This window comes from Herpailurus yagouaroundi, unplaced genomic scaffold (genome assembly GCF_014898765.1).
Source record: "Herpailurus yagouaroundi ecotype Mexico unplaced genomic scaffold, PumYag 67641, whole genome shotgun sequence".
NCBI lineage: Eukaryota > Metazoa > Chordata > Mammalia > Carnivora > Felidae > Herpailurus > Herpailurus yagouaroundi.
Genome location: NW_024420442.1, coordinates 7,387,070 through 7,405,557, shown reverse-complemented (window position 1 = coordinate 7,405,557; position 18,488 = coordinate 7,387,070). Strand labels below are relative to the sequence as shown.

The following is an 18,488-nucleotide window of genomic DNA, read 5'->3' as shown; positions in this document are numbered from 1 at the left end:
AAACGAGGGAAATGAATGCCCTACATTAAGTCGAGGGTTTGGAATGAGGAAATTACATGAGGTGTGTTGTTTTCATTTTATTCTGCTATGCAGCTGTGTGAAGATGGCTGCTGAAATTCTCTTAGAGACCTGAGTCCCTCTAGATTGCTCTCTCCAGAAAAATGCAGACCTCTTCTAGGGCAGGAGAGCAGAGGGGGCAATTGGGCAAGAAGGCAGAGGGTGCGATTGGGCAAATGACCTTCTGCCTTTCTCCACTTCCAACGTGGTTTTGGAAAGGCTAGCTTGAGGGGAGAATTAACCAGGTGTAATATTCATGACTAACTTTTATTGAGCATTTATAATGTGCCAGCCATTTTTCTAGGTACATTACATGTACTGACCTACAAGGTCCTCACAAGAACTGTATGGGGAAGGTACTATTATCATGCACATTTTATGGTGAGAATACTGAGACACAGGGATTAAATAATTTGCCCGAGGTCACTCTGATAATAACTGTAGCAGAGCTGGGATTTGAAGCCAGACACCTTCGTTCCAGACTCCTTCTCTTAAGTACCACGTGATAACTGGCTCCCTTTAGATAGACTGTGACCTCCATGACGGCAAGGGTTTTGTAAGCAAGCAGTTACTGTTGTATTTTCAGAACCTATGACATAGTCATTAGCCAACAAATAATTATTGCATGAAAGGAAGAGAAGGCGTGAAGATCCTGGTAATGAATCAAGCCCAAACGTTGGTAACTTTTCCAGAAGTACACTGTCCTGGTGCCACCTCAGAAAACCCAGAACAAACTGAGTTATTTTAATCTTCTCCACTTTATTCTCTGTTTTCTTTTCATCTGATCAAATCGTGTAAGGCAGCTAAGAAGTCTTGATTACATACCCAGTTATAGTTTTCTACCACTCATCTGTTTTCCATGTTCTCATTTATGTCTCCTGACTCCCCAACCTCATATAAGCCCTGCTCTTTAATGCTAACTGTGAATAATCCAGTAAATGGAAAGAGTCTTAAAATTTCAACATTTAAAAGTTTGCAGATGAACACATAAACCATATACCTATGGCTATGATGACATGATGCTAGATCAGAAGTGAGGGTTTTTAAAAAATGTTTATTTATTTATTTTAGAGAGAGAAAGGGAGAGAGAGTGCACGTGAGCAAGCAGGGGAGGGGGAGAGAGAGAGAGGGAGAGGGAGAATCCCAAGGAGGCTCCTCGCTGTCAGCTCAGAGCCTGACCTGGGGCTCGCTCTCACAAACCGTGAGAACATGACCTGAGCTGAAACCAAGAGGCGACTCTCAACCAACTGAGCCAGCTGGGTGCCCCGGAAAAGTGAGTTTTAAAGCATCAGCTACCATGGGTTGATGATATAAATCAGTGAATGTATTTCCATTTTTATAATTTAAATGCATACAGGGCAAATGGGTAAGAGGAGGAGAGGGCTTTCGGGTGAGTCTATTTCTCGTTCTCCATATTCACCAGTTTTTTCTGGACCTTTTAAAAGAATATGGATATAATTACAAATACACACTCAAACTAGCCATCAATAATGATGAAGCAATAGGCATAATTTGGACCAGAGTGAAAGGGAGAATTTGCTAAGCAGAAAATGAAGGGAAATGGAAAGAAAAAGAAAATTTTAAAGGAGAATGAAAAAGTGCTGACTCCTAGTTAAATTGATATTTTTGCTGAAGTATTCATTAGATGAATTTTTTGAAAAAAAATTTATCCCGTCATTCTGCCGCTTACTCCTCTTGACTCTACAAAGCAAATAATAATACAAAAGTAAGTAAGATTTGAGTTATGAAGAGCACTTACTGGTGTTGTGACTTGAGATGAAAACACTAAATAATTGTGTCTGTCTGATAAGGAATACACAGATGGGCCCGTTATGCAGCTGCAAATGCAGATCATATATTACACCTGTGATAAGGTACCCAAATAGACATGTTATTTATAAATATTGCTGCAGCCTGTGAATGGAAAATATAAAATACATAGTAAATGAAAGTTTTAAGATAATATAATATACAACTGGGATATTAAAATGATTTATTACCTTGATAGAATCTTCTCTAGCCTCGATACTGGATAAAACCAGGACCGTACTAAGGCAAAAAAGGAAAAAAAAAATGTATGCTGCAAGAAAGAATAATGCATTTCATTTAGGAAAGGAAATGTACGGATTCAAACATGTGGATCAACAAGAAACGTGTCCTCGTTGCCTCTATTATACTATCGCAATCTTTTCTTTATTTGTTGTTTAATTTTACTGTTTTACCATGGCAGACTTGCAAAATGTGTTCTGTAAACCGGTTCAAGGAAAAATGACTTTTTTTCTTTTTTTTTTTTTACTTCTTTTGTTTAAATTAGTGAAGTCGTTTCTTTGAAAAGGAGTTTTACCCATCCCCAACACGACAGCTTTTCAGGCTTTGAAACGTGTTTGAAAGGGATCTCAAAGCCATATTGACTCCATTCAAATTACTTTGAAAAGGAACATTTAAGTATGTTTTATTTATGTTCATGATGTAGTGCAAGCACAAATAGTATTTTTAGTGGAAAATGTATATGTGCAACCGTAGGAAAAAAGAGAGAAAACGTGAATGAAACTGCTGAGGCAAAAGTAAGGTACCATAAATAAACATGCACTGCTTTATTTAGTTCTTGAAAAATGCTTCCCCCAAAACTAATGGGTTTCAATCTTGCATGTAATCTGGTTATCACCTGGATAAAACCAAGATCTGAAGGTAATTTATCAAAGGGCTATAGTTCACTCATATACCAATTTGATGTTTAATGTAATGAAAATGGGATTTATTTTAAGATAGAAAGATAACCTGGTTTCTGTAATGTTAGCAGTCACTGCATTTAATTCAAGCAGCATTTTTGCAGTGATCTTATTGCAGAAGCATCTAGCTTCACACGATGTCCACTGAAGTATGGGTCTGGCGAGATTGTTTCCCATAGGAGTTAACTTGAAAGGCTGAAGTCATCAGGGGTCACCATCTGGGTAATGTACTTGGCATATTTTTCAGGAAGAGAACTGTTCAACATACAAGTAGATCTGTAGCTCTGACAAGCTTTGGAAGTCGAGTGCAAAACCAGTAGCATTCCTTAGCCTAAAGGAACATGAAGGGAACTGGTGGGGAAAATATTTTCTGACAGAAAGGAAAAACAAATTATCTTGAAAAATATTACATGCTTTTATCTTGGCACGATTTGAAACTTATGACATCATCTATGATGGACAAGATTTTGTTGGTGAGACAGGTTTCAAATGTTCTAAATAGGTTTATTGGTAGATTTAGAAAATAACACCAGAAGCTTCTTGCAACAAATAAATACAGCATCCTTAGCTGACTATGTGTACATTTTGAGATGCAAGATGAATTCCTTGAAAGCAAAGTTGTGTTTTCCTCACGCATACTGCGATTTCAAGGTTTACTTGTGTATTTAGTATCAGAGACCAATTTATCTATTATTAAGTCGGTTTTAATATTATCTATGAGAGAGTGGACAGAAAATACCAAAAGATACAGAATAATATGAAAGGTTTCATATCCTGGCAATAGCATTGTAAAGATACTCCAATAAATTTAACTGTCAAAAAAGTTCTTCCAAGCACCCAAACTTTTCTTATTCAGATATTTTGAGGATAATTTTTTTGACCAGTTGATTTCAAACTATGTCTTTGGAGCTTTTGGGCAACTCTTTTGGACCCCCAATCCCTTTCTTTGCTTTTTAAATTTTTTAAATGTTTATTTTTGAGAGAGAGAGAGAGAGAGAGAGAGAGAGAGAGAGAGAGAGAGAGATTGAGAGAGCAGATGAGGGGCAGAGAGAGAAGGAGACACAGAATCCGAAGCAGGCTCCAGGATCTGAGCTGTCAGCACAGAGCCTGATGTGGGGCCCAAACCCACAGACAGCAAGATCATGACCTGAGCCGAAGAGGGAAGCTTAACTGACTGAGCCACCCAGCTGTCCCTGGACTCCCAGTCCCTTTCAATCAAGAGTTCTGTTTTATCTGCTTTATGTGTTTGAGGGTTATTCAGCTTTTATTGCTGAATTGTTCTCCTGCTTTGAATTGGTTTCAAATGCTTTACTTTAGATAGAAAATAGTAATAAAAGAGAATGAATAAAACAATGCATCTATTCATTCAGCTTTAAAAAAAAGGTTTGTTGAGCACGTAGTGTTTTTTATTATATAACAATACATGAATACATTATCATTGTAAAACATTCTAACATTACCATGAAAATATTGAAGTTCCAGCTTCCCACTCTAAAGATCAATGGTTTGGTATCAATCCTCCCAGTTCTTTGTATGCATTTACATATAAAGAGATACATTTTTTTTTTTTTTTTGCTTAAATAGGATCATTGGACATGCATTGTTCTCCAATGTTTTTTATACAAATCTTAGAGCTTTTTTCATGTAGGTACATAGAGCTCAACCAGTGGTGTGCTGATAAATGTTTAACAGCCAGCTCTCTGTGCAAAAAAAAAAAAAAAAAAAAAAAAAAAAATGGTCTGCAACATTTGCTAGTTCCGGGAGTGTTAATAAACCCACCATGCCACCATGGGCGATTTCAACTACCAACGTGAAGTCATTGAAGGTGGAATTGGGAAGACATGCACAGTGGGCTTTTATAAACCAGTGTAAACTGGCTCCTGCACACCACTGAATCAATTCTTTTTCTTTTTAGGATTTTTTTTTAAATAAATTTAGACTTACGGAACAGTTGTAGACATAGCGCCGAATTCCTCGAATTCCTGTGTACCTGTCACTCCGCTGGCAGTATTAACGTCTTGCATAACCATAGTACAATTATGAAAAGTAAGAGATTAACATTGGTATAATGCTATTAACTCAGAGTATAATACTGATTTCTCCAGTTTTTCCTTTTTTGTTCTGTTCCAGGATCCTATCTAGGATCCCACGTTGCATTTAATTATCATGTCTCCTTAGCTTCCTCCAATCTGACAGTCTCTTGGTATCAGTCCTTTTAATTCTTACATAAGATTTCATAGTATGAGTATACCACTCTCTCCAAGATGGATATATTGGCAGTTCTGTTTATTTTACCATATTAACAATGCTATGTTGACTTTTCTTGTACATACCCCTTTATGCACATATGTGATTATTTCTTTGGTAGATTCCTGGAAGTTGAATTCATTGGTCAAAAAGTATTCCCAATTTCAATTTTGATCAGCATCACAAAATTGCTTTCTAAAGCTCCTTTTACCACTTTATAGTCAGATCGGTGTGTAAGCAGAGTACCTCCTGACTACCAGACACAGAGTTAGGTACCAGAGAGAAAAATTAAGAAGACATGGATCCTGCCCTTTGAATACTTTAATAATGATGAGGCAGACATGTAAATAAATACCTTCAATATAACATGGTGGACCTTACGAAGGGTGCTAAAAGAGAAACATCATCTCTCTTCGTGAAATGTTCTAGATAGTCAAGATCAGCACTGTCCATATAAATACAAAGCAAACCACCTATGTAATTTAAAATTTGGTAGTAACCACATTAAAGATGTGAAAAGAAACCAATGGGAATAATTAAAATTTTTATTTACTCAGATACATATATATATATGTATATATATAATATCATTTCAATATGTAATCCATATAAAATTATTAATTGGATATATTCTGATTTTTCTTTTCTACTAACACTTTGCCTCTGACTAGCCACATTTCAAATGCTTGATAGACCATGTAGCCAGTGGCTGCCATGTGGGATGATACAGACCTAGGTCATTAAGCACGTATGTCCTACATCTAGTTCTGAAGCTTTCCTATGGTCTGTCTATTATACATGAATATTTTTCCTTTTGAAGGGAAATGGAACGAGGAAGCAGTATCAGTTATAAATATTTAACTAGAGACCATCAGTCTTACTTAAGAGAAAGAAAGACCAACATCCTAACAGAAAGAGCAGAGAAGTAACTACTGAGAGACTCAGAGCTTTCAGCCTAGAGAAATGTGCAAGAGCTTCTTCTCATAAAGTTAGCCTGCCTTGAGATCCAAGATTGAGTTTGGCAATTGGGGAGGGTGAGATATTCCATTTGTTACCTTTGTGATAAATTTATAATTTCAGAGCATAGCTCTTTGCAACTGGATAAACCAAGAAGGATAATGATTATAAAATGTACAGGGCTTGGCACTAGGGAATATTTGTTAGGAGCACATTCTTAATCAGCTGAAATGACATTATTCCCAGAATATCTGAATAGGCATGCACATTCTGTCCAGCCACCGAATTTCAGCAAAGTGCGACATGGGACTGGTACTCCTGGAAAGATCTGGGTCGTGTCAGCCTCTACCCATTGAGGATGTATATTTTTATATATGTCTTTATGAAAAATAACTTTGAGTTTGGGGTCACGAGTATTTCTATTAGGTCTACTATAACTAGAATTGCTCATTTTAAAATGCATATTTCAGTATGCATGATTTTAGTTTTATCACTTTCTATTCACTTGTAAGATTTATTAGTGACCAGTTTGTAAAGTTGGTTAGAGCACAGATCTAGCATAATCATGGGTGCAGTCCTTCAGTTTAAGAGTTTTTCTACCACTCTTCTTCCTTTTTAAAAAAAGTTTATTTATTTTGAGAGCGGGAGAGAGACACAGAATGCATGGGGGAGGGACAGAGAGAGGGAGTGAGAGAGAGAATCCCAAGCAGGCTCTGCACGGTCAGCACAGAGTGATGCAGGGCTTGAACTCACGGACTGTGAGAACATGAGCCAAAATCGAGAATCAGACACTCAGCTGACTGAGCCGCCCAGGTGCCCCTCTACCACTCTTCTTCCTGACTGAGCTCCACTCATACTGGCCTCCTTAGCGTTTCTCAAACATTTCATACAAAACTTCGGAGTTTTGTGTAATTGCCATTCTTTCCTCCTGGAAGGTTCTTCAACTGAATATTCATATGGCTTCACTTCATTCAGAACTTGGTTCAAATATTACCTTCTCCGAGAAGCCTTCCTTGACTAGTCCTATTTCTTTTACAATAACTACCTGACATTATTCCATTTATTTGCTTCTTTGTTTCTACACAGCTATGGTATATTAATATATCATATTATTATATATTAATTATATCATACATTTATTCATTGTCTGCATGTCATAACCCACCACCCTCTCATATGAGTTCTGGGAATGTAGAGGTTTTTTAAAGATTGTATTCACTGCTGTAAACTTAGAAAAACAGTGCCTGTTTTTCATTACCTTTTTATACCCTTAATTCTACCCAGTTGGCTTATAATGTTTATACTAGGGCTTGGGAGACTTGCCTCCAAAATGTGGCTATAGATACATAGCGTAGATCTGGATGGGGACCCACGAGAAGCTAAGGGCTCTGTATCCTCATCCTGCATCCAAGGCTGATAAGCAATCAGCGTGTCCTGATTAGGCTGTATTGGTTGTTTAGATCCTGTTCCATATTGGTCAGCCAGTACCTACGGTGTCCTGGCTGCTAAATATTTTTGTTATTACCTTTGCCTATATTTCCAACATTCCCAATGTGCCCAGCATATGCTTTGAAAGTATTTGTTGAATGAATTAACAAATACATCCCCATAAAATAAGTAGTGCTGGATCTTTCTAGTGGAGTATTGGTATGTTGCAAAGATCAACATGATTTTATTTATTGGTCTTAGTATGAACACAATATTATTTATTTCTAATAGAACTCCAAGACTAGAGTTACCTAGTTACCTTAGTCTACCCTGTACATACTTTCTGACTTCCTTCTACAACTCAGCTTATGGAAGTCCCGTTTGGAGGAGAGGAAAGTACCCCTATGGTACCCCTAATCTGTAGCAAGTAAGTTCACTTGCATTATGTATTGATACAAATATACATTACAAATAGCTTATTGCCTGGAAAAGACAAAGTAAACTTAAAAAATGATAAAGCTTTGCCACTCTCAAAGAGTATTCTGCTAAATGTGCCCACACTTCTTTGCCTGTCTTGATTGACTGTTAGCAGTCCATTTCATTTGATGGTGAAAAATTAATCCTTGCCTTATTATTTTGAAGTGATTTTTCAGCACATGCATTTTCTCTGCCATTTTTTAGTGCCCTTAGGAAACTGGCTTAACTTAAAGTATATAAAATATCCCGCTTGATCTTCAAAATGAAAACCACTATGCCTTTTGTTCCTTATAGCCAATCTAATTTCACAGACGTAACTGAACCAAGGGAATCAAACACATTTTCAGTATAGCTTTTAATATCCATAATTTTCCAATTATTTGGGGGACAGAGTAGACCAAATTTTCTTTAAAAACTGATAAACCCCTTTAATTGGAGTAAGTATGTTAAACCAACCATACTTTGAGTCTTTTGGCAAGGAAGTCTGGGGAATGTCACTAATATAGCTTTATTAGCATGCCATACTGTACCTTACTCAGAACCACTATCATTTGAGTTCCAATTGTTTCCAATAATTGCAAGAGAAATTCATCAGGCAGCACTGGCCTTAATCCAAAGAAAAGGGTAGGAACCAATTAAATGCTTAAAATTTTAAGGATAAATTAGAAGGTAGGTGTTAGAAATCTCTAGCTCCAACTAAAAGTGGATAAATGATTCTTAAATAGGCTATCTGGCCAGATTTCCTGTTCTTGGTTGCTAATCCACATACTATCTATGAGTATTAGACATACAAATTAGCCCCTTTCACTCTGCCTAGAAACATAAAGAAAAATGTTAGATGGATTATGAACAGATCCACTTTTTTTTCCTTTTGGTAAGATTTGGTTGCTGTTTAAAATTGCAATGAGAAAACAGATAAAAAGATTTCCCCAGCTTCTGTCCTAGTTATTGTTTTCTCCCAACATTATCTGCCCTCAGTGACCTCATTCATTCTCACATTGTCAGCCATTGCCTCTGTGCATATATGATTCCGCAGTCTTGTGCTAGCCTTAATACTTCTCCAGAACTTCAAACCTCCAAAGCTCGTTTGTTGAACATTTCTATCTGGACAGTCCATTGGTCCCTGGAAGCCGGCACCTCCAAAGATGCATTCATTATATTTCCCCCATCACCCTACCCTGCCCCAAACCAACTAGTCATCAGTCAACAAACACATGTCCAGCACCAGTTATTTGTAGCTAGTGCTGGGCTAAGTGCACAGTCCCCTAACTCTATTAATCATTGCTCTATGCTTTCAGTTACTCAGGCTTCAAACCTTAACTATGTTGTATTCCTCCCTTTCCCTCATTTTCTTCTATTTTTGCCCCCAGCACACCTACATGCGTGCATGAGCGTGCGGTGAACATACATGTATGCACACACAGAACTTGTTACCAAACCCTGAGATGACGTTTATGCAATTTCCCCTTAAGGAATTGCCTTCTTTGCATTCCCACTGCCACTGCCCTAATTGAGACGCTCATTATTTCTCACCTAGATTATTGCAGTGGTCATCCCAATTTGTGTTCTTGCCAAATCTTTAGGCCTCCCAAGTCATCGTGCTCCACACTAGTATTGGATTTATCTTCCCACAAAGGGTTGCTCCGATGATATCGTTTGTTTACCTAGAAGCCATCAGTTTTCCCCATTGCTATCAAATTAATCTTCCTGAAGAAAACTGATCATAACGCTCATTTGCTCAGAAAATAGCAATGTCTCCTTGTTGCCTAATAAATTGAACCCAAATATCTAAGTGTGGCATTCAACATCCTCACAACATGGCCCTAATCCTCCCTTCCAGCCTTAACTTCCACTATCATCTATACATAGCTATACTCCAGCCAACCCCAGCAACTTTCTTTGCCTCAAATACATCCTGTGCTTTACAAAGTCATATTTTGTTCAACCTGCCCCCTCACCCTACCCATTACTGTCAGCTGTCAAAGCTCTATACATTCTTTAAGGCTCATCTCTAATCCTGCTTCCTTCATTAAAGCATCCCTGATCAGCCCAGCCAATTTTAATCTGTTGTTCCTTTAAACCACTTCTTTTTTTAAGTTTTTCTTTTAATTCCAATTAGTTAACATACAGTGTAATACTAGTTTCTGGTGTACAATTTAGTGATTCAACACTTAACATACAACACCTGGTGCTCATCACAAGTGCCCTTCTTAATCCCCATCACCTGTTTAACCCATTCGCCGACCCACCTTCTCTCTGGTAACCATCAGTTTGTGTTCTATATTTAAGAGTCTTTCTTGGTCTGCCTCCCTCTCTTTTTTCTCCTTTGTGTGTTTGTTTTGTTTCTTAAATTCCACATATGAGAGAAATCATGTGGGATTTGTCTTTCTCTGACTTACTTCACTTAGCATAATACTCTCTAGCTCCATCCCTGTCACTGTGAATGGCAAGATCATTCTTTTTTTTTTAATGTTTATTTATTTTTGAGAGAGAGAGAGACAGAGCGTGAACGGGGGAGGGGAAGAGAGAGAGGGAGACAATCTGAAGCAGGCTTTAGGCTCTGTGCTGTCAGCACAGAGCCCGATGCGGGGCTCAAACTCATAGACCATGAGATCATGACCTGAGCCGAAGTCAGATGCTCGACTGAGCCACCCAGGCGCCCCAAATTCATTCTTTTTTATGGCTGAGTAACATTCCATTGTATATGTATACCGCATCTTTATCCATTCATCAGTCGATGGACACTTGGGCTGTTTCCATAATTTGGCTATTGTAGATACTGCTGCTATAAACATGGAGGTGCATGTGTCCCTTTGGATTAGTGTTTTTGTATTTTTTGGGTAGATACCCAGTAGTGCGATTGCTGGATCATAAGGTAGTTCTATTTTTACCTCTTTGAGGAACCTCCATACTGTTTTCCCGAGTGGCTGCCCCAGTTTTCATTCCCACCAACAGTGCAAGAGGGCTCCCCTTTCTCCACATCCTCAACAACACCTGTTGTTTCTTGTGTTGTTGATTTTAGCCATTCTGACAGTTGTGAGGTGATATTTTATTCCTGGGCTGCAAGGGTGGTCTAATATTCGCAAATCAATCAACGTGATACACCATATCAATAAAAGAAAAGAACCATATGATCATTTCAATAGATGCAGAAAAAGCATTTGACAAAGGACAGCATCAATTCATGATAAAAAAAAACCCTCAACAGAGTAGATTTAGAGACAACGTTCCTTAACATAATAAAGGCCATATATGGAAAACCCACAGCTAATATCATCCTCAATGGGGGAAAAACGGAGAGCTTTTCCCCTAAGCTCAGGAACAAGACAGGGATGTCCACCCTAACCACTGTTACTTAGCACTGGAAGTCCTAGCCTCAGCAGTTAGACAATAAGCCACTTCTTTTATTTTTTTTCAATATTTTGTAAGGATTGTTTTCTTTGAAACAAGAGAATAAACCCTTTCTCTTAGAACAAAAATTCCTTTTCTCCCGCATGGCAAACATCACTGATAATTCATTGTAATAATTATCAACAAGACAGAAATCCCAAAGAAGAAAATTAAAATCCACCATAGGCCCCCATGTTGTGAACACGTTGCTGTATATTCTCCTAGCCCTCTCTATCCAGACATCCACATGTCTACACACACACACGCACACACGCATTATAGATCATACTGTTTGTACTGTTTAGTAGCCTGATGTTTTTCATTTGATGCATCATAATTATTCCCATGCCAGTTCATAGTCCTCTCCAACATGATTTAATAGCCCTGTAATCTTGTATTATTTGTAATATCATCAGTTATTTCATTAATCTCGTTTGATGAATATTTAGATTGATCATAACTTTCTACTAGCTTTTAAATGTTACAATGGATAGCCTTGTAGTTTGGACACATTCGTAATTAACTCATAGAAATGGAATTGTGGGCTAAAAAGGTAAGCCAAATTTTAAAGTTTTTTGATAAATGGTGCCACATTACTCTCCACAAAAGTGTTTTTTTTGTAATACTCTCGTGAAGAGTATATGAGAGTGCCCATTTTCCTGCACTCTGATCAACACAGGTATTTTTTTAATCCTCTGATAGCAATTGAACCTGTATTACGTCAATTATTCTGCATATCTTATACTATTTTATACTTGTGTTACTTCCAACTCCTACCCTAGTAGGCATCTATATTTTAACATCTGCAGCAGCTATCATACGACTTTATGCATTTTGGGCACTCAGGAAACGTTTGCTGCATTGAATTGCATCGGAGCCATAGCTAAGGCCTCCCATGTTCTCGCGATACTCTGCAGTTTCCATATGCAAACTAGAGTTACACGACTCAGGGACATGGGAGAGGAAGGGCTAACAACGCTGAGGAGCAGCGTCCAATCCCATTGTGGTTGCTTAACTAATACTCCAACGTCTATCACCGGGAGAGCTACAGCTTCAAAACTTTAACAATAGCTACTTAGGAAAGTAGCTAAACGTATGACGTAGGTATATCGTGCAAGCTGGTTGGCCTAAAAGGAAACCGGTCATGGCATTTTTAGGTGGAAAGGGACAGCTGGTACAGGGACCGTGTCAGCAAGTCTGGAATAAGTTCATGTGTGGCTTGTTTTCTTGCAGCAGTGCATTTGTTCGGCCTGACTTGGCAGCTGCAACCAGTTGAAGGACAGCTCTATGAAAATGGAGTTAGCAAAGGGAACAGAGGGACCGAATCCATGGATACTACTTACTCTCCAATTGGAGGAAAAGTTTCCGGTAAATCAGAGAAAAAAGGTACAGTGATCAAAATGATTGATTTCTTGATTATTGATTACTTTTCTTCTAATTCGGTCTTTAGAGCTAAAGCTGGGATGGTTTCACTTCACATTAAATTTCATGATCACTCGAAAGAAGTACTCTACGTGGACAGAATAAATACATGTAAATGTCTTATGAAAGCAAATTTTCCTTTCTCTAGTGCCTTGAGTATAAACCAATTAAACTTTTCAAATATGTAGGCAATTTTGAAAATAGATAAATATTTACAGGATGGAGGTTTCAATACAATGGAAATTGCATTTCGCATATAACTACCCTGAAGCAACATGGGATTTTGATTAAGTTCTCTGTGTCCAAGCCCAGCATTTATATATAACATTTTACAAAGGGTATATGGAAATTTCTTCTGTTTATTATAAGGAAAAGCCTTTTATGCTTAATATAAGGGTGAATGTTTATGTCAAAGTGGGGGAACATGAATTTTTTTCTTGTTGGGGAACACAAATTCTTCATAGTTGGAGAAAAGAAAAAAGCACTTGGAGTACTGAATTGTTAAATTTAACCAACATGAGCTTGAGCTACCAGACTTATTTACAATAAATGTCACAGGACCAACATTCCCAACATCTTATTCACATTGAATGATCTTAGTCTTAATATACAAGTATTGAAAATAACCGAAAGTTTGTATGACGATTTCTTTTGAAATAGGATTCAGCACACAAGGACTCAAACACTGTCAAATTTCAGGATGGCCTTCAAAAGCATAAATTGCAAACAAAACATGTAGCCAGCAGAATCCTAAATATCTTTAGGAGATCACATATAAACAGATGAATGAATGAATGATCCAAAGTCTACCCCCAAGAAGCTTACAATTTGAGGGGTGCCTGGGTGGCTCAGTCGGTTAAGCATCCAACTTCAGCACGGGTCTTGATCTCACAGTTTGTGGGTTCGAGCCCCAGGTCGGGCTCTGTGCTGACAGCTCAGAGCCTGGATCCTGCTTCAGATTCTGCGCCTCCCTCTCTCTCTGTCCCTCCCCCACTCCTGCTTTGTCTTTCTGTCTCTCTCTTAAAAAGAAACATTTAAAAAAATTTTTTAAAAGAAGCTTGCAATTTTATAGGGGTGGTAAGACAGTCTTATTTTGCTTGATTAGTTGCAAACAAGATATTTTGTTTTGTAGTTGTTTGAGTTACTCATCTTGATTTCTGTTTTTAGTTTCTTTTGGGGGGTTATTTGTGGGGTTTGCTCTGTTTTGTTTTTGTTTGCTTTTTAAAGGGCAATTCTTCTTTGGTCTATGCTTCAGTAAAAATTCATGGTTTGGTTTCAGGAAAACATGATTTGTCCTAGTTTTCAATTCACGATGCAGTTTGCTTTACGTTCTTGTTTAGAAATACTGTCTCTAGCCTTGGCTGACCTTTCACAGCAATTTTCATTGTTGCTGCTGAGAGGGGCTGAGGGTAGTACAAGGGTCAGTGATGACAGAGGAAAGGGTCTGAGTACATTTGGACTTGGACTTTTTCTCTCTTTCTTTCCTACTGTCCCTTTATACCTGCAAGTGCAAGGGCCACCATTTGGTGCCTTTGGGATTTCTTGCCATTCACACTTGAAAATCAGGAATTATCTATTTGAGGGACATGAAACATGCAAGACAGAAGGTCATTACATAGTTGTTACCAGAGCATATTTGTTTTTTATGCTAATTCAGATATCTGTAATTCTCTTCCCCGAAGTACAGTTGACTCTTGAACAACATGGATTTGAACCGTGCAGATCCTCCTATACACAGACTTTTTCAATAAATACAGCACAGTACTGTAAATGTATTTTCTCTTCCTTATGACGTTCTTACCAACTTGTTTTTTTCTCTAGCTTACTTTATCGTAGGGATACAGTATATGTTACATGTAACATACAAAATATGTGTTAATCAACTGTTATGTTATTGGTAAGCCTTCTAACAGTGGACTATTAGTAGTTAAGTTTTGGAGGAGCCACAAGTTATACAAGGATTTTTGACTGCATGGAGTTTGGGAGGGAGAGGATTGGTGTCCCTAACCGCAGCGTTGTTCAAAAGTTAGCTATAGTTTGATGATGGTGACTAAAATTTATTAAATAATTAACCGTGTGTCAAGAATTGCTCCAGCCACTTAACAGGTGTTATATCATGAAGGTAACAGTATGGTCCTCGTTTTCCAAAGAAAAAAACAGAGACACAGAAAGGTTAAGTAAGTTGCCCACGGTTACAGAGCTAGAAACTGGTGGTCTGATTTCAGAGCCTTGTTCCTACACTGTACTGAAATCCACACGCAAAATGTATGTGAAAACCACAAAAGACACTTTACCCAGTGAAAGCAAAGCCCCAGAGTCTATTCATGATGCATTTTAGAGAAATTCTATACACCTGTATTTTAATGTGTTGTGCAAGTTTCATAAGTGAAAAATTCTTTTAAGTTTCTGCTCAATTATAACAACAAACAGGCCAAACCAATTTCAATGTAATACTTTATTAAGAAAAATCATTAAGGGTTGATGCCATATACACCAAGTTGTTACCTTAAACTGGCTTTTTATGGCAGTCTGAACAAAACCCTAACTGTAACTGCACATCATAGTTCAGCTATATTAGGTCTTTACTGCATATCACTCACTGAGTACAAACATAGCCCCTGTTTTATAATGCCATGTGTATACTAAACCAAACCTTGCAGAAGATGTAATATACTATAAGGATATTTTCAACTGGTCAGCTGTATCCTTTTATGATTTTCGAGACATCACACACCCCATAAATACAGTCACAGAAGCTTGTCTTAATGATGCTCTGTACATTAAAATATAAAACTAAAAACCAGATAATCCTTTTTGCATTGTTTTCCTTACTCCTCTACAGGATTGGGCATTGTAGCACTGTGGTTAAGAGCCTGGGCTCTGGAGTCAGACAGACCTGGCTTTGAATACTGACCGTGCCATTTACTGGCTCTCCAATGTCAGGCAATGAATTGACACGACCTTGCTGAACTAGTGTCCTCATCTACAACATAAGGATGACAATAATAGTACCTGCCTCAAAAGTTGGTTGTGAAGAATAAGTGAGATAATGGTTGTAAAGCATATAGCGCAGTGCCAGGCACATTGTTTAGTTGAGCAGTAATTATTATGACCAAATGATTGGAAAATGACCTTGAGTTTATTGGCATCCTATTGGGTACTATAGATCCTGCTTTCAAACTGGTATCAGCTTTTCCACGGATGATGGCCTTCTTGGGATTTAGATATTTTCTCTTTTTAAAGCTTGATCTCTCTTAACAATTTAGCATCTATTATTTGGTAATTATCATCACCTTAACCATCAAAGTGATGAGTCAAATAGAATGGCACGGAAAAAAAAATCGAATTCTACTGGAATTGGTTCCCCATAAACAGTAGTTAAATATATCTGCTTCTCCTTAGGAGATTAAAGACTTTTCTCACTACTTAGATTTCCAAATGAAAGAAAAAAGAATATTTGATTATAGACAGTTAGTATGCTAACATTTTCTTTTTGAAACTTAATTGAATAATTTGAATGGAATTTCCAAAAGAACACTTAAGTCACAACCACATATTGCAATCTACCAGAAAGACCAGCTGTCGGTTGTTCAATAAACATTAATAGAATTGAAAGCCCCTACTACCTTAGAAACTTACAAAGTAGTCATAACTTTCTCTTTAACTAATAAACATTATGTAACAACTACTTTATTTTTTTTAATGAGCTGTCAGCACAGAGCCCCCGACATGGGGCTTGAACTCATGAACCGTGAGATTACGATCTAAGCCGATGTCAGACACTTAACTGGCTGAGCCGCCCAGGAACCCCATAACAACTACTTTAAACAGAGCAGGGGATAGAAAAGAGTGAAAGACTTAGTCCCAGACCTGAGTCATGTGACATCCATAAATTGACCTAAAAATAATTACAGTGTAATTTATCAACTAGTATGAAATGTTAAAATCTTAAAAGATTATCAAATACAACGTCTTTATTTAAAGATGAAGAAACTGAGGTCCAGAAGGATCAAGAACTCACAGAGAACACACAGACGGCATTTGAGTCCACCTCTTCTGTTTTCTCATCTGTTATTGAAATAACGTAACACAAACTAAACATATAAGTTGCTAAAGAGGTTTTCTAAGGAAGTATCAAAGGCAAAAACTAAACAAGTAGGGAAATGGATTTTACTCAGGCTATTGCAATAGGGAAAGCATTCCAGATCGGAAGATCAGAGTGAGCAAAGTGGATTTTGCCTTGGACTTCTATAGGAGGAGTGGATAGGGACATGTGAGATGGTTTACAGTTGGGATTGTTTTGTACTCTGAGGAAGTCTCAGTCAGTCACCTGAACAGGAAATGTTTATGTCTGTGTCTAGCTAGTTGAAGGAGAACAAATAGTTCTCACCTCAGCTAATTATTTATGAGACAAAGAACAGGCAATTTTTAAAGTCTGTATTTGGTCTTTTGGCAGGTTCCAGCAAAAGGGGAAAGGTCTGTGTTTTGTCTTGTTACAGGTAAACAAAGGAGTTTTATGCAGTTCTTATGGGAGCCATGAGAAAGGGTGGACAGAGCCAAATCTATAAGTCATATGGGAAAGGGTTTCTAATGCAGTTATTTTTGTTTTTTGTTTATTTTGCAGTAATCCATTTCCCAAAACATAGAAGAGTGAGAGGATTTTGGAAAAAAAAAAGTTGGGAAGATTTCTGTTTTTTTTTTTTTTAATACTTCTTTATTTATTTTGAGAATACGAGAGAGAGAGAAAGAGAGCAAGTGGGGTAGAGGCAGAGAGAGGAAGAGAGAAAATCCAAAGTAGACTCCACGCTGTCAGCACAGAGCCCAACGTGGAGCTCAGTCTCACAAATCATGAGATCGTGAGCTGAACCAAGATCAGGAGTTGGATGCTTAACCGACTAAGCCACCTAGGCACCCAAATGATTGGGAGGATTTCTTAACCAGCAGTTTTCCAGGAGCATGGGGCTGAGGTCAAGTCCAACATCGTCAGCAGCCATCTGAATGAGGAAGTTTATCCAGTAGTGGAGGGTACTGAATTCCTGCAGGTCGGATGCCAACATAGAGCACAGGAACAAAAAGGGTGGGTGGACAGAACTAAAGAACACTCACGTCAGCCTTTATATCCTTTACGATTTTGCAAAAGTCTGGCCTTGGGAGAAAGTAGCATTTCTTTTAAATTCATTCTACAAGATCTGTCTCCACAAAGTTGAAGTGAAGAAAAAAAAGGTATTTTCTAGTTCAGTGTCTGCTGAATATATGACCATACAAACAACATATAGCTGAGGTGCCTGAGTGGCTCAGTCAGTGGAGCATCTGACTCTTGGTTTCAGCTCAGGTCATCATCTCACAGTTCGTGAGATTGAGCCCTGCATCAGGCTTGGAACTGACCGCATCGAGCCTGCTTGGGATTCTCTCTCTCTCTCTCTCTGTCTCTCTCTCTTTCTCTCTCTCTCTCTCTCTCCCTCCTCCGCTCATTCTCACTCTTTGTCTTTCTCAAAATAAATAAATAAACTTAAAAAAGACCTAATAACATATAGCTGATTGATATTACACAACTTAAGCCTGTCATGACAATGATTTAACCCAGACCATGCAATGACTATAGCTTCACCTCCCTGGGCTCCAATTTCTTATTTGAAAAATAAGAGAGCGGGGGCGCCTGGGTGGCGCAGTCGGTTGGGCGTCCGACTTCGGCCAGGTCACGATCTCGCGGTCCGTGAGTTCGAGCCCCGCGTCGGGCTCTGGGCTGATGGCTCGGAGCCTGGAGCCTGTTTCCGATTCTGT

The 18,488-nt window shown here is 38.1% G+C and overlaps 1 protein-coding gene across 4 annotated transcripts in view; it reads left to right on the top strand.

The window, feature by feature from the left end:
- TENM1 (teneurin transmembrane protein 1) overlaps positions 1-18,488 on the top strand; it is a 796,361-nt gene that overhangs the window by 494,152 nt on the left and 283,721 nt on the right. For 3 of the 4 annotated variants that reach the window (XM_040467961.1, XM_040467964.1, XM_040467963.1), the window contains one exon: positions 12,519-12,671. In XM_040467961.1, coding sequence (XP_040323895.1) covers positions 12,519-12,671 — 153 coding nt within the window. The remainder of the gene's footprint in view (positions 1-12,518; positions 12,672-18,488) is intronic. The other variant, XM_040467962.1, reaches the window with a different exon arrangement.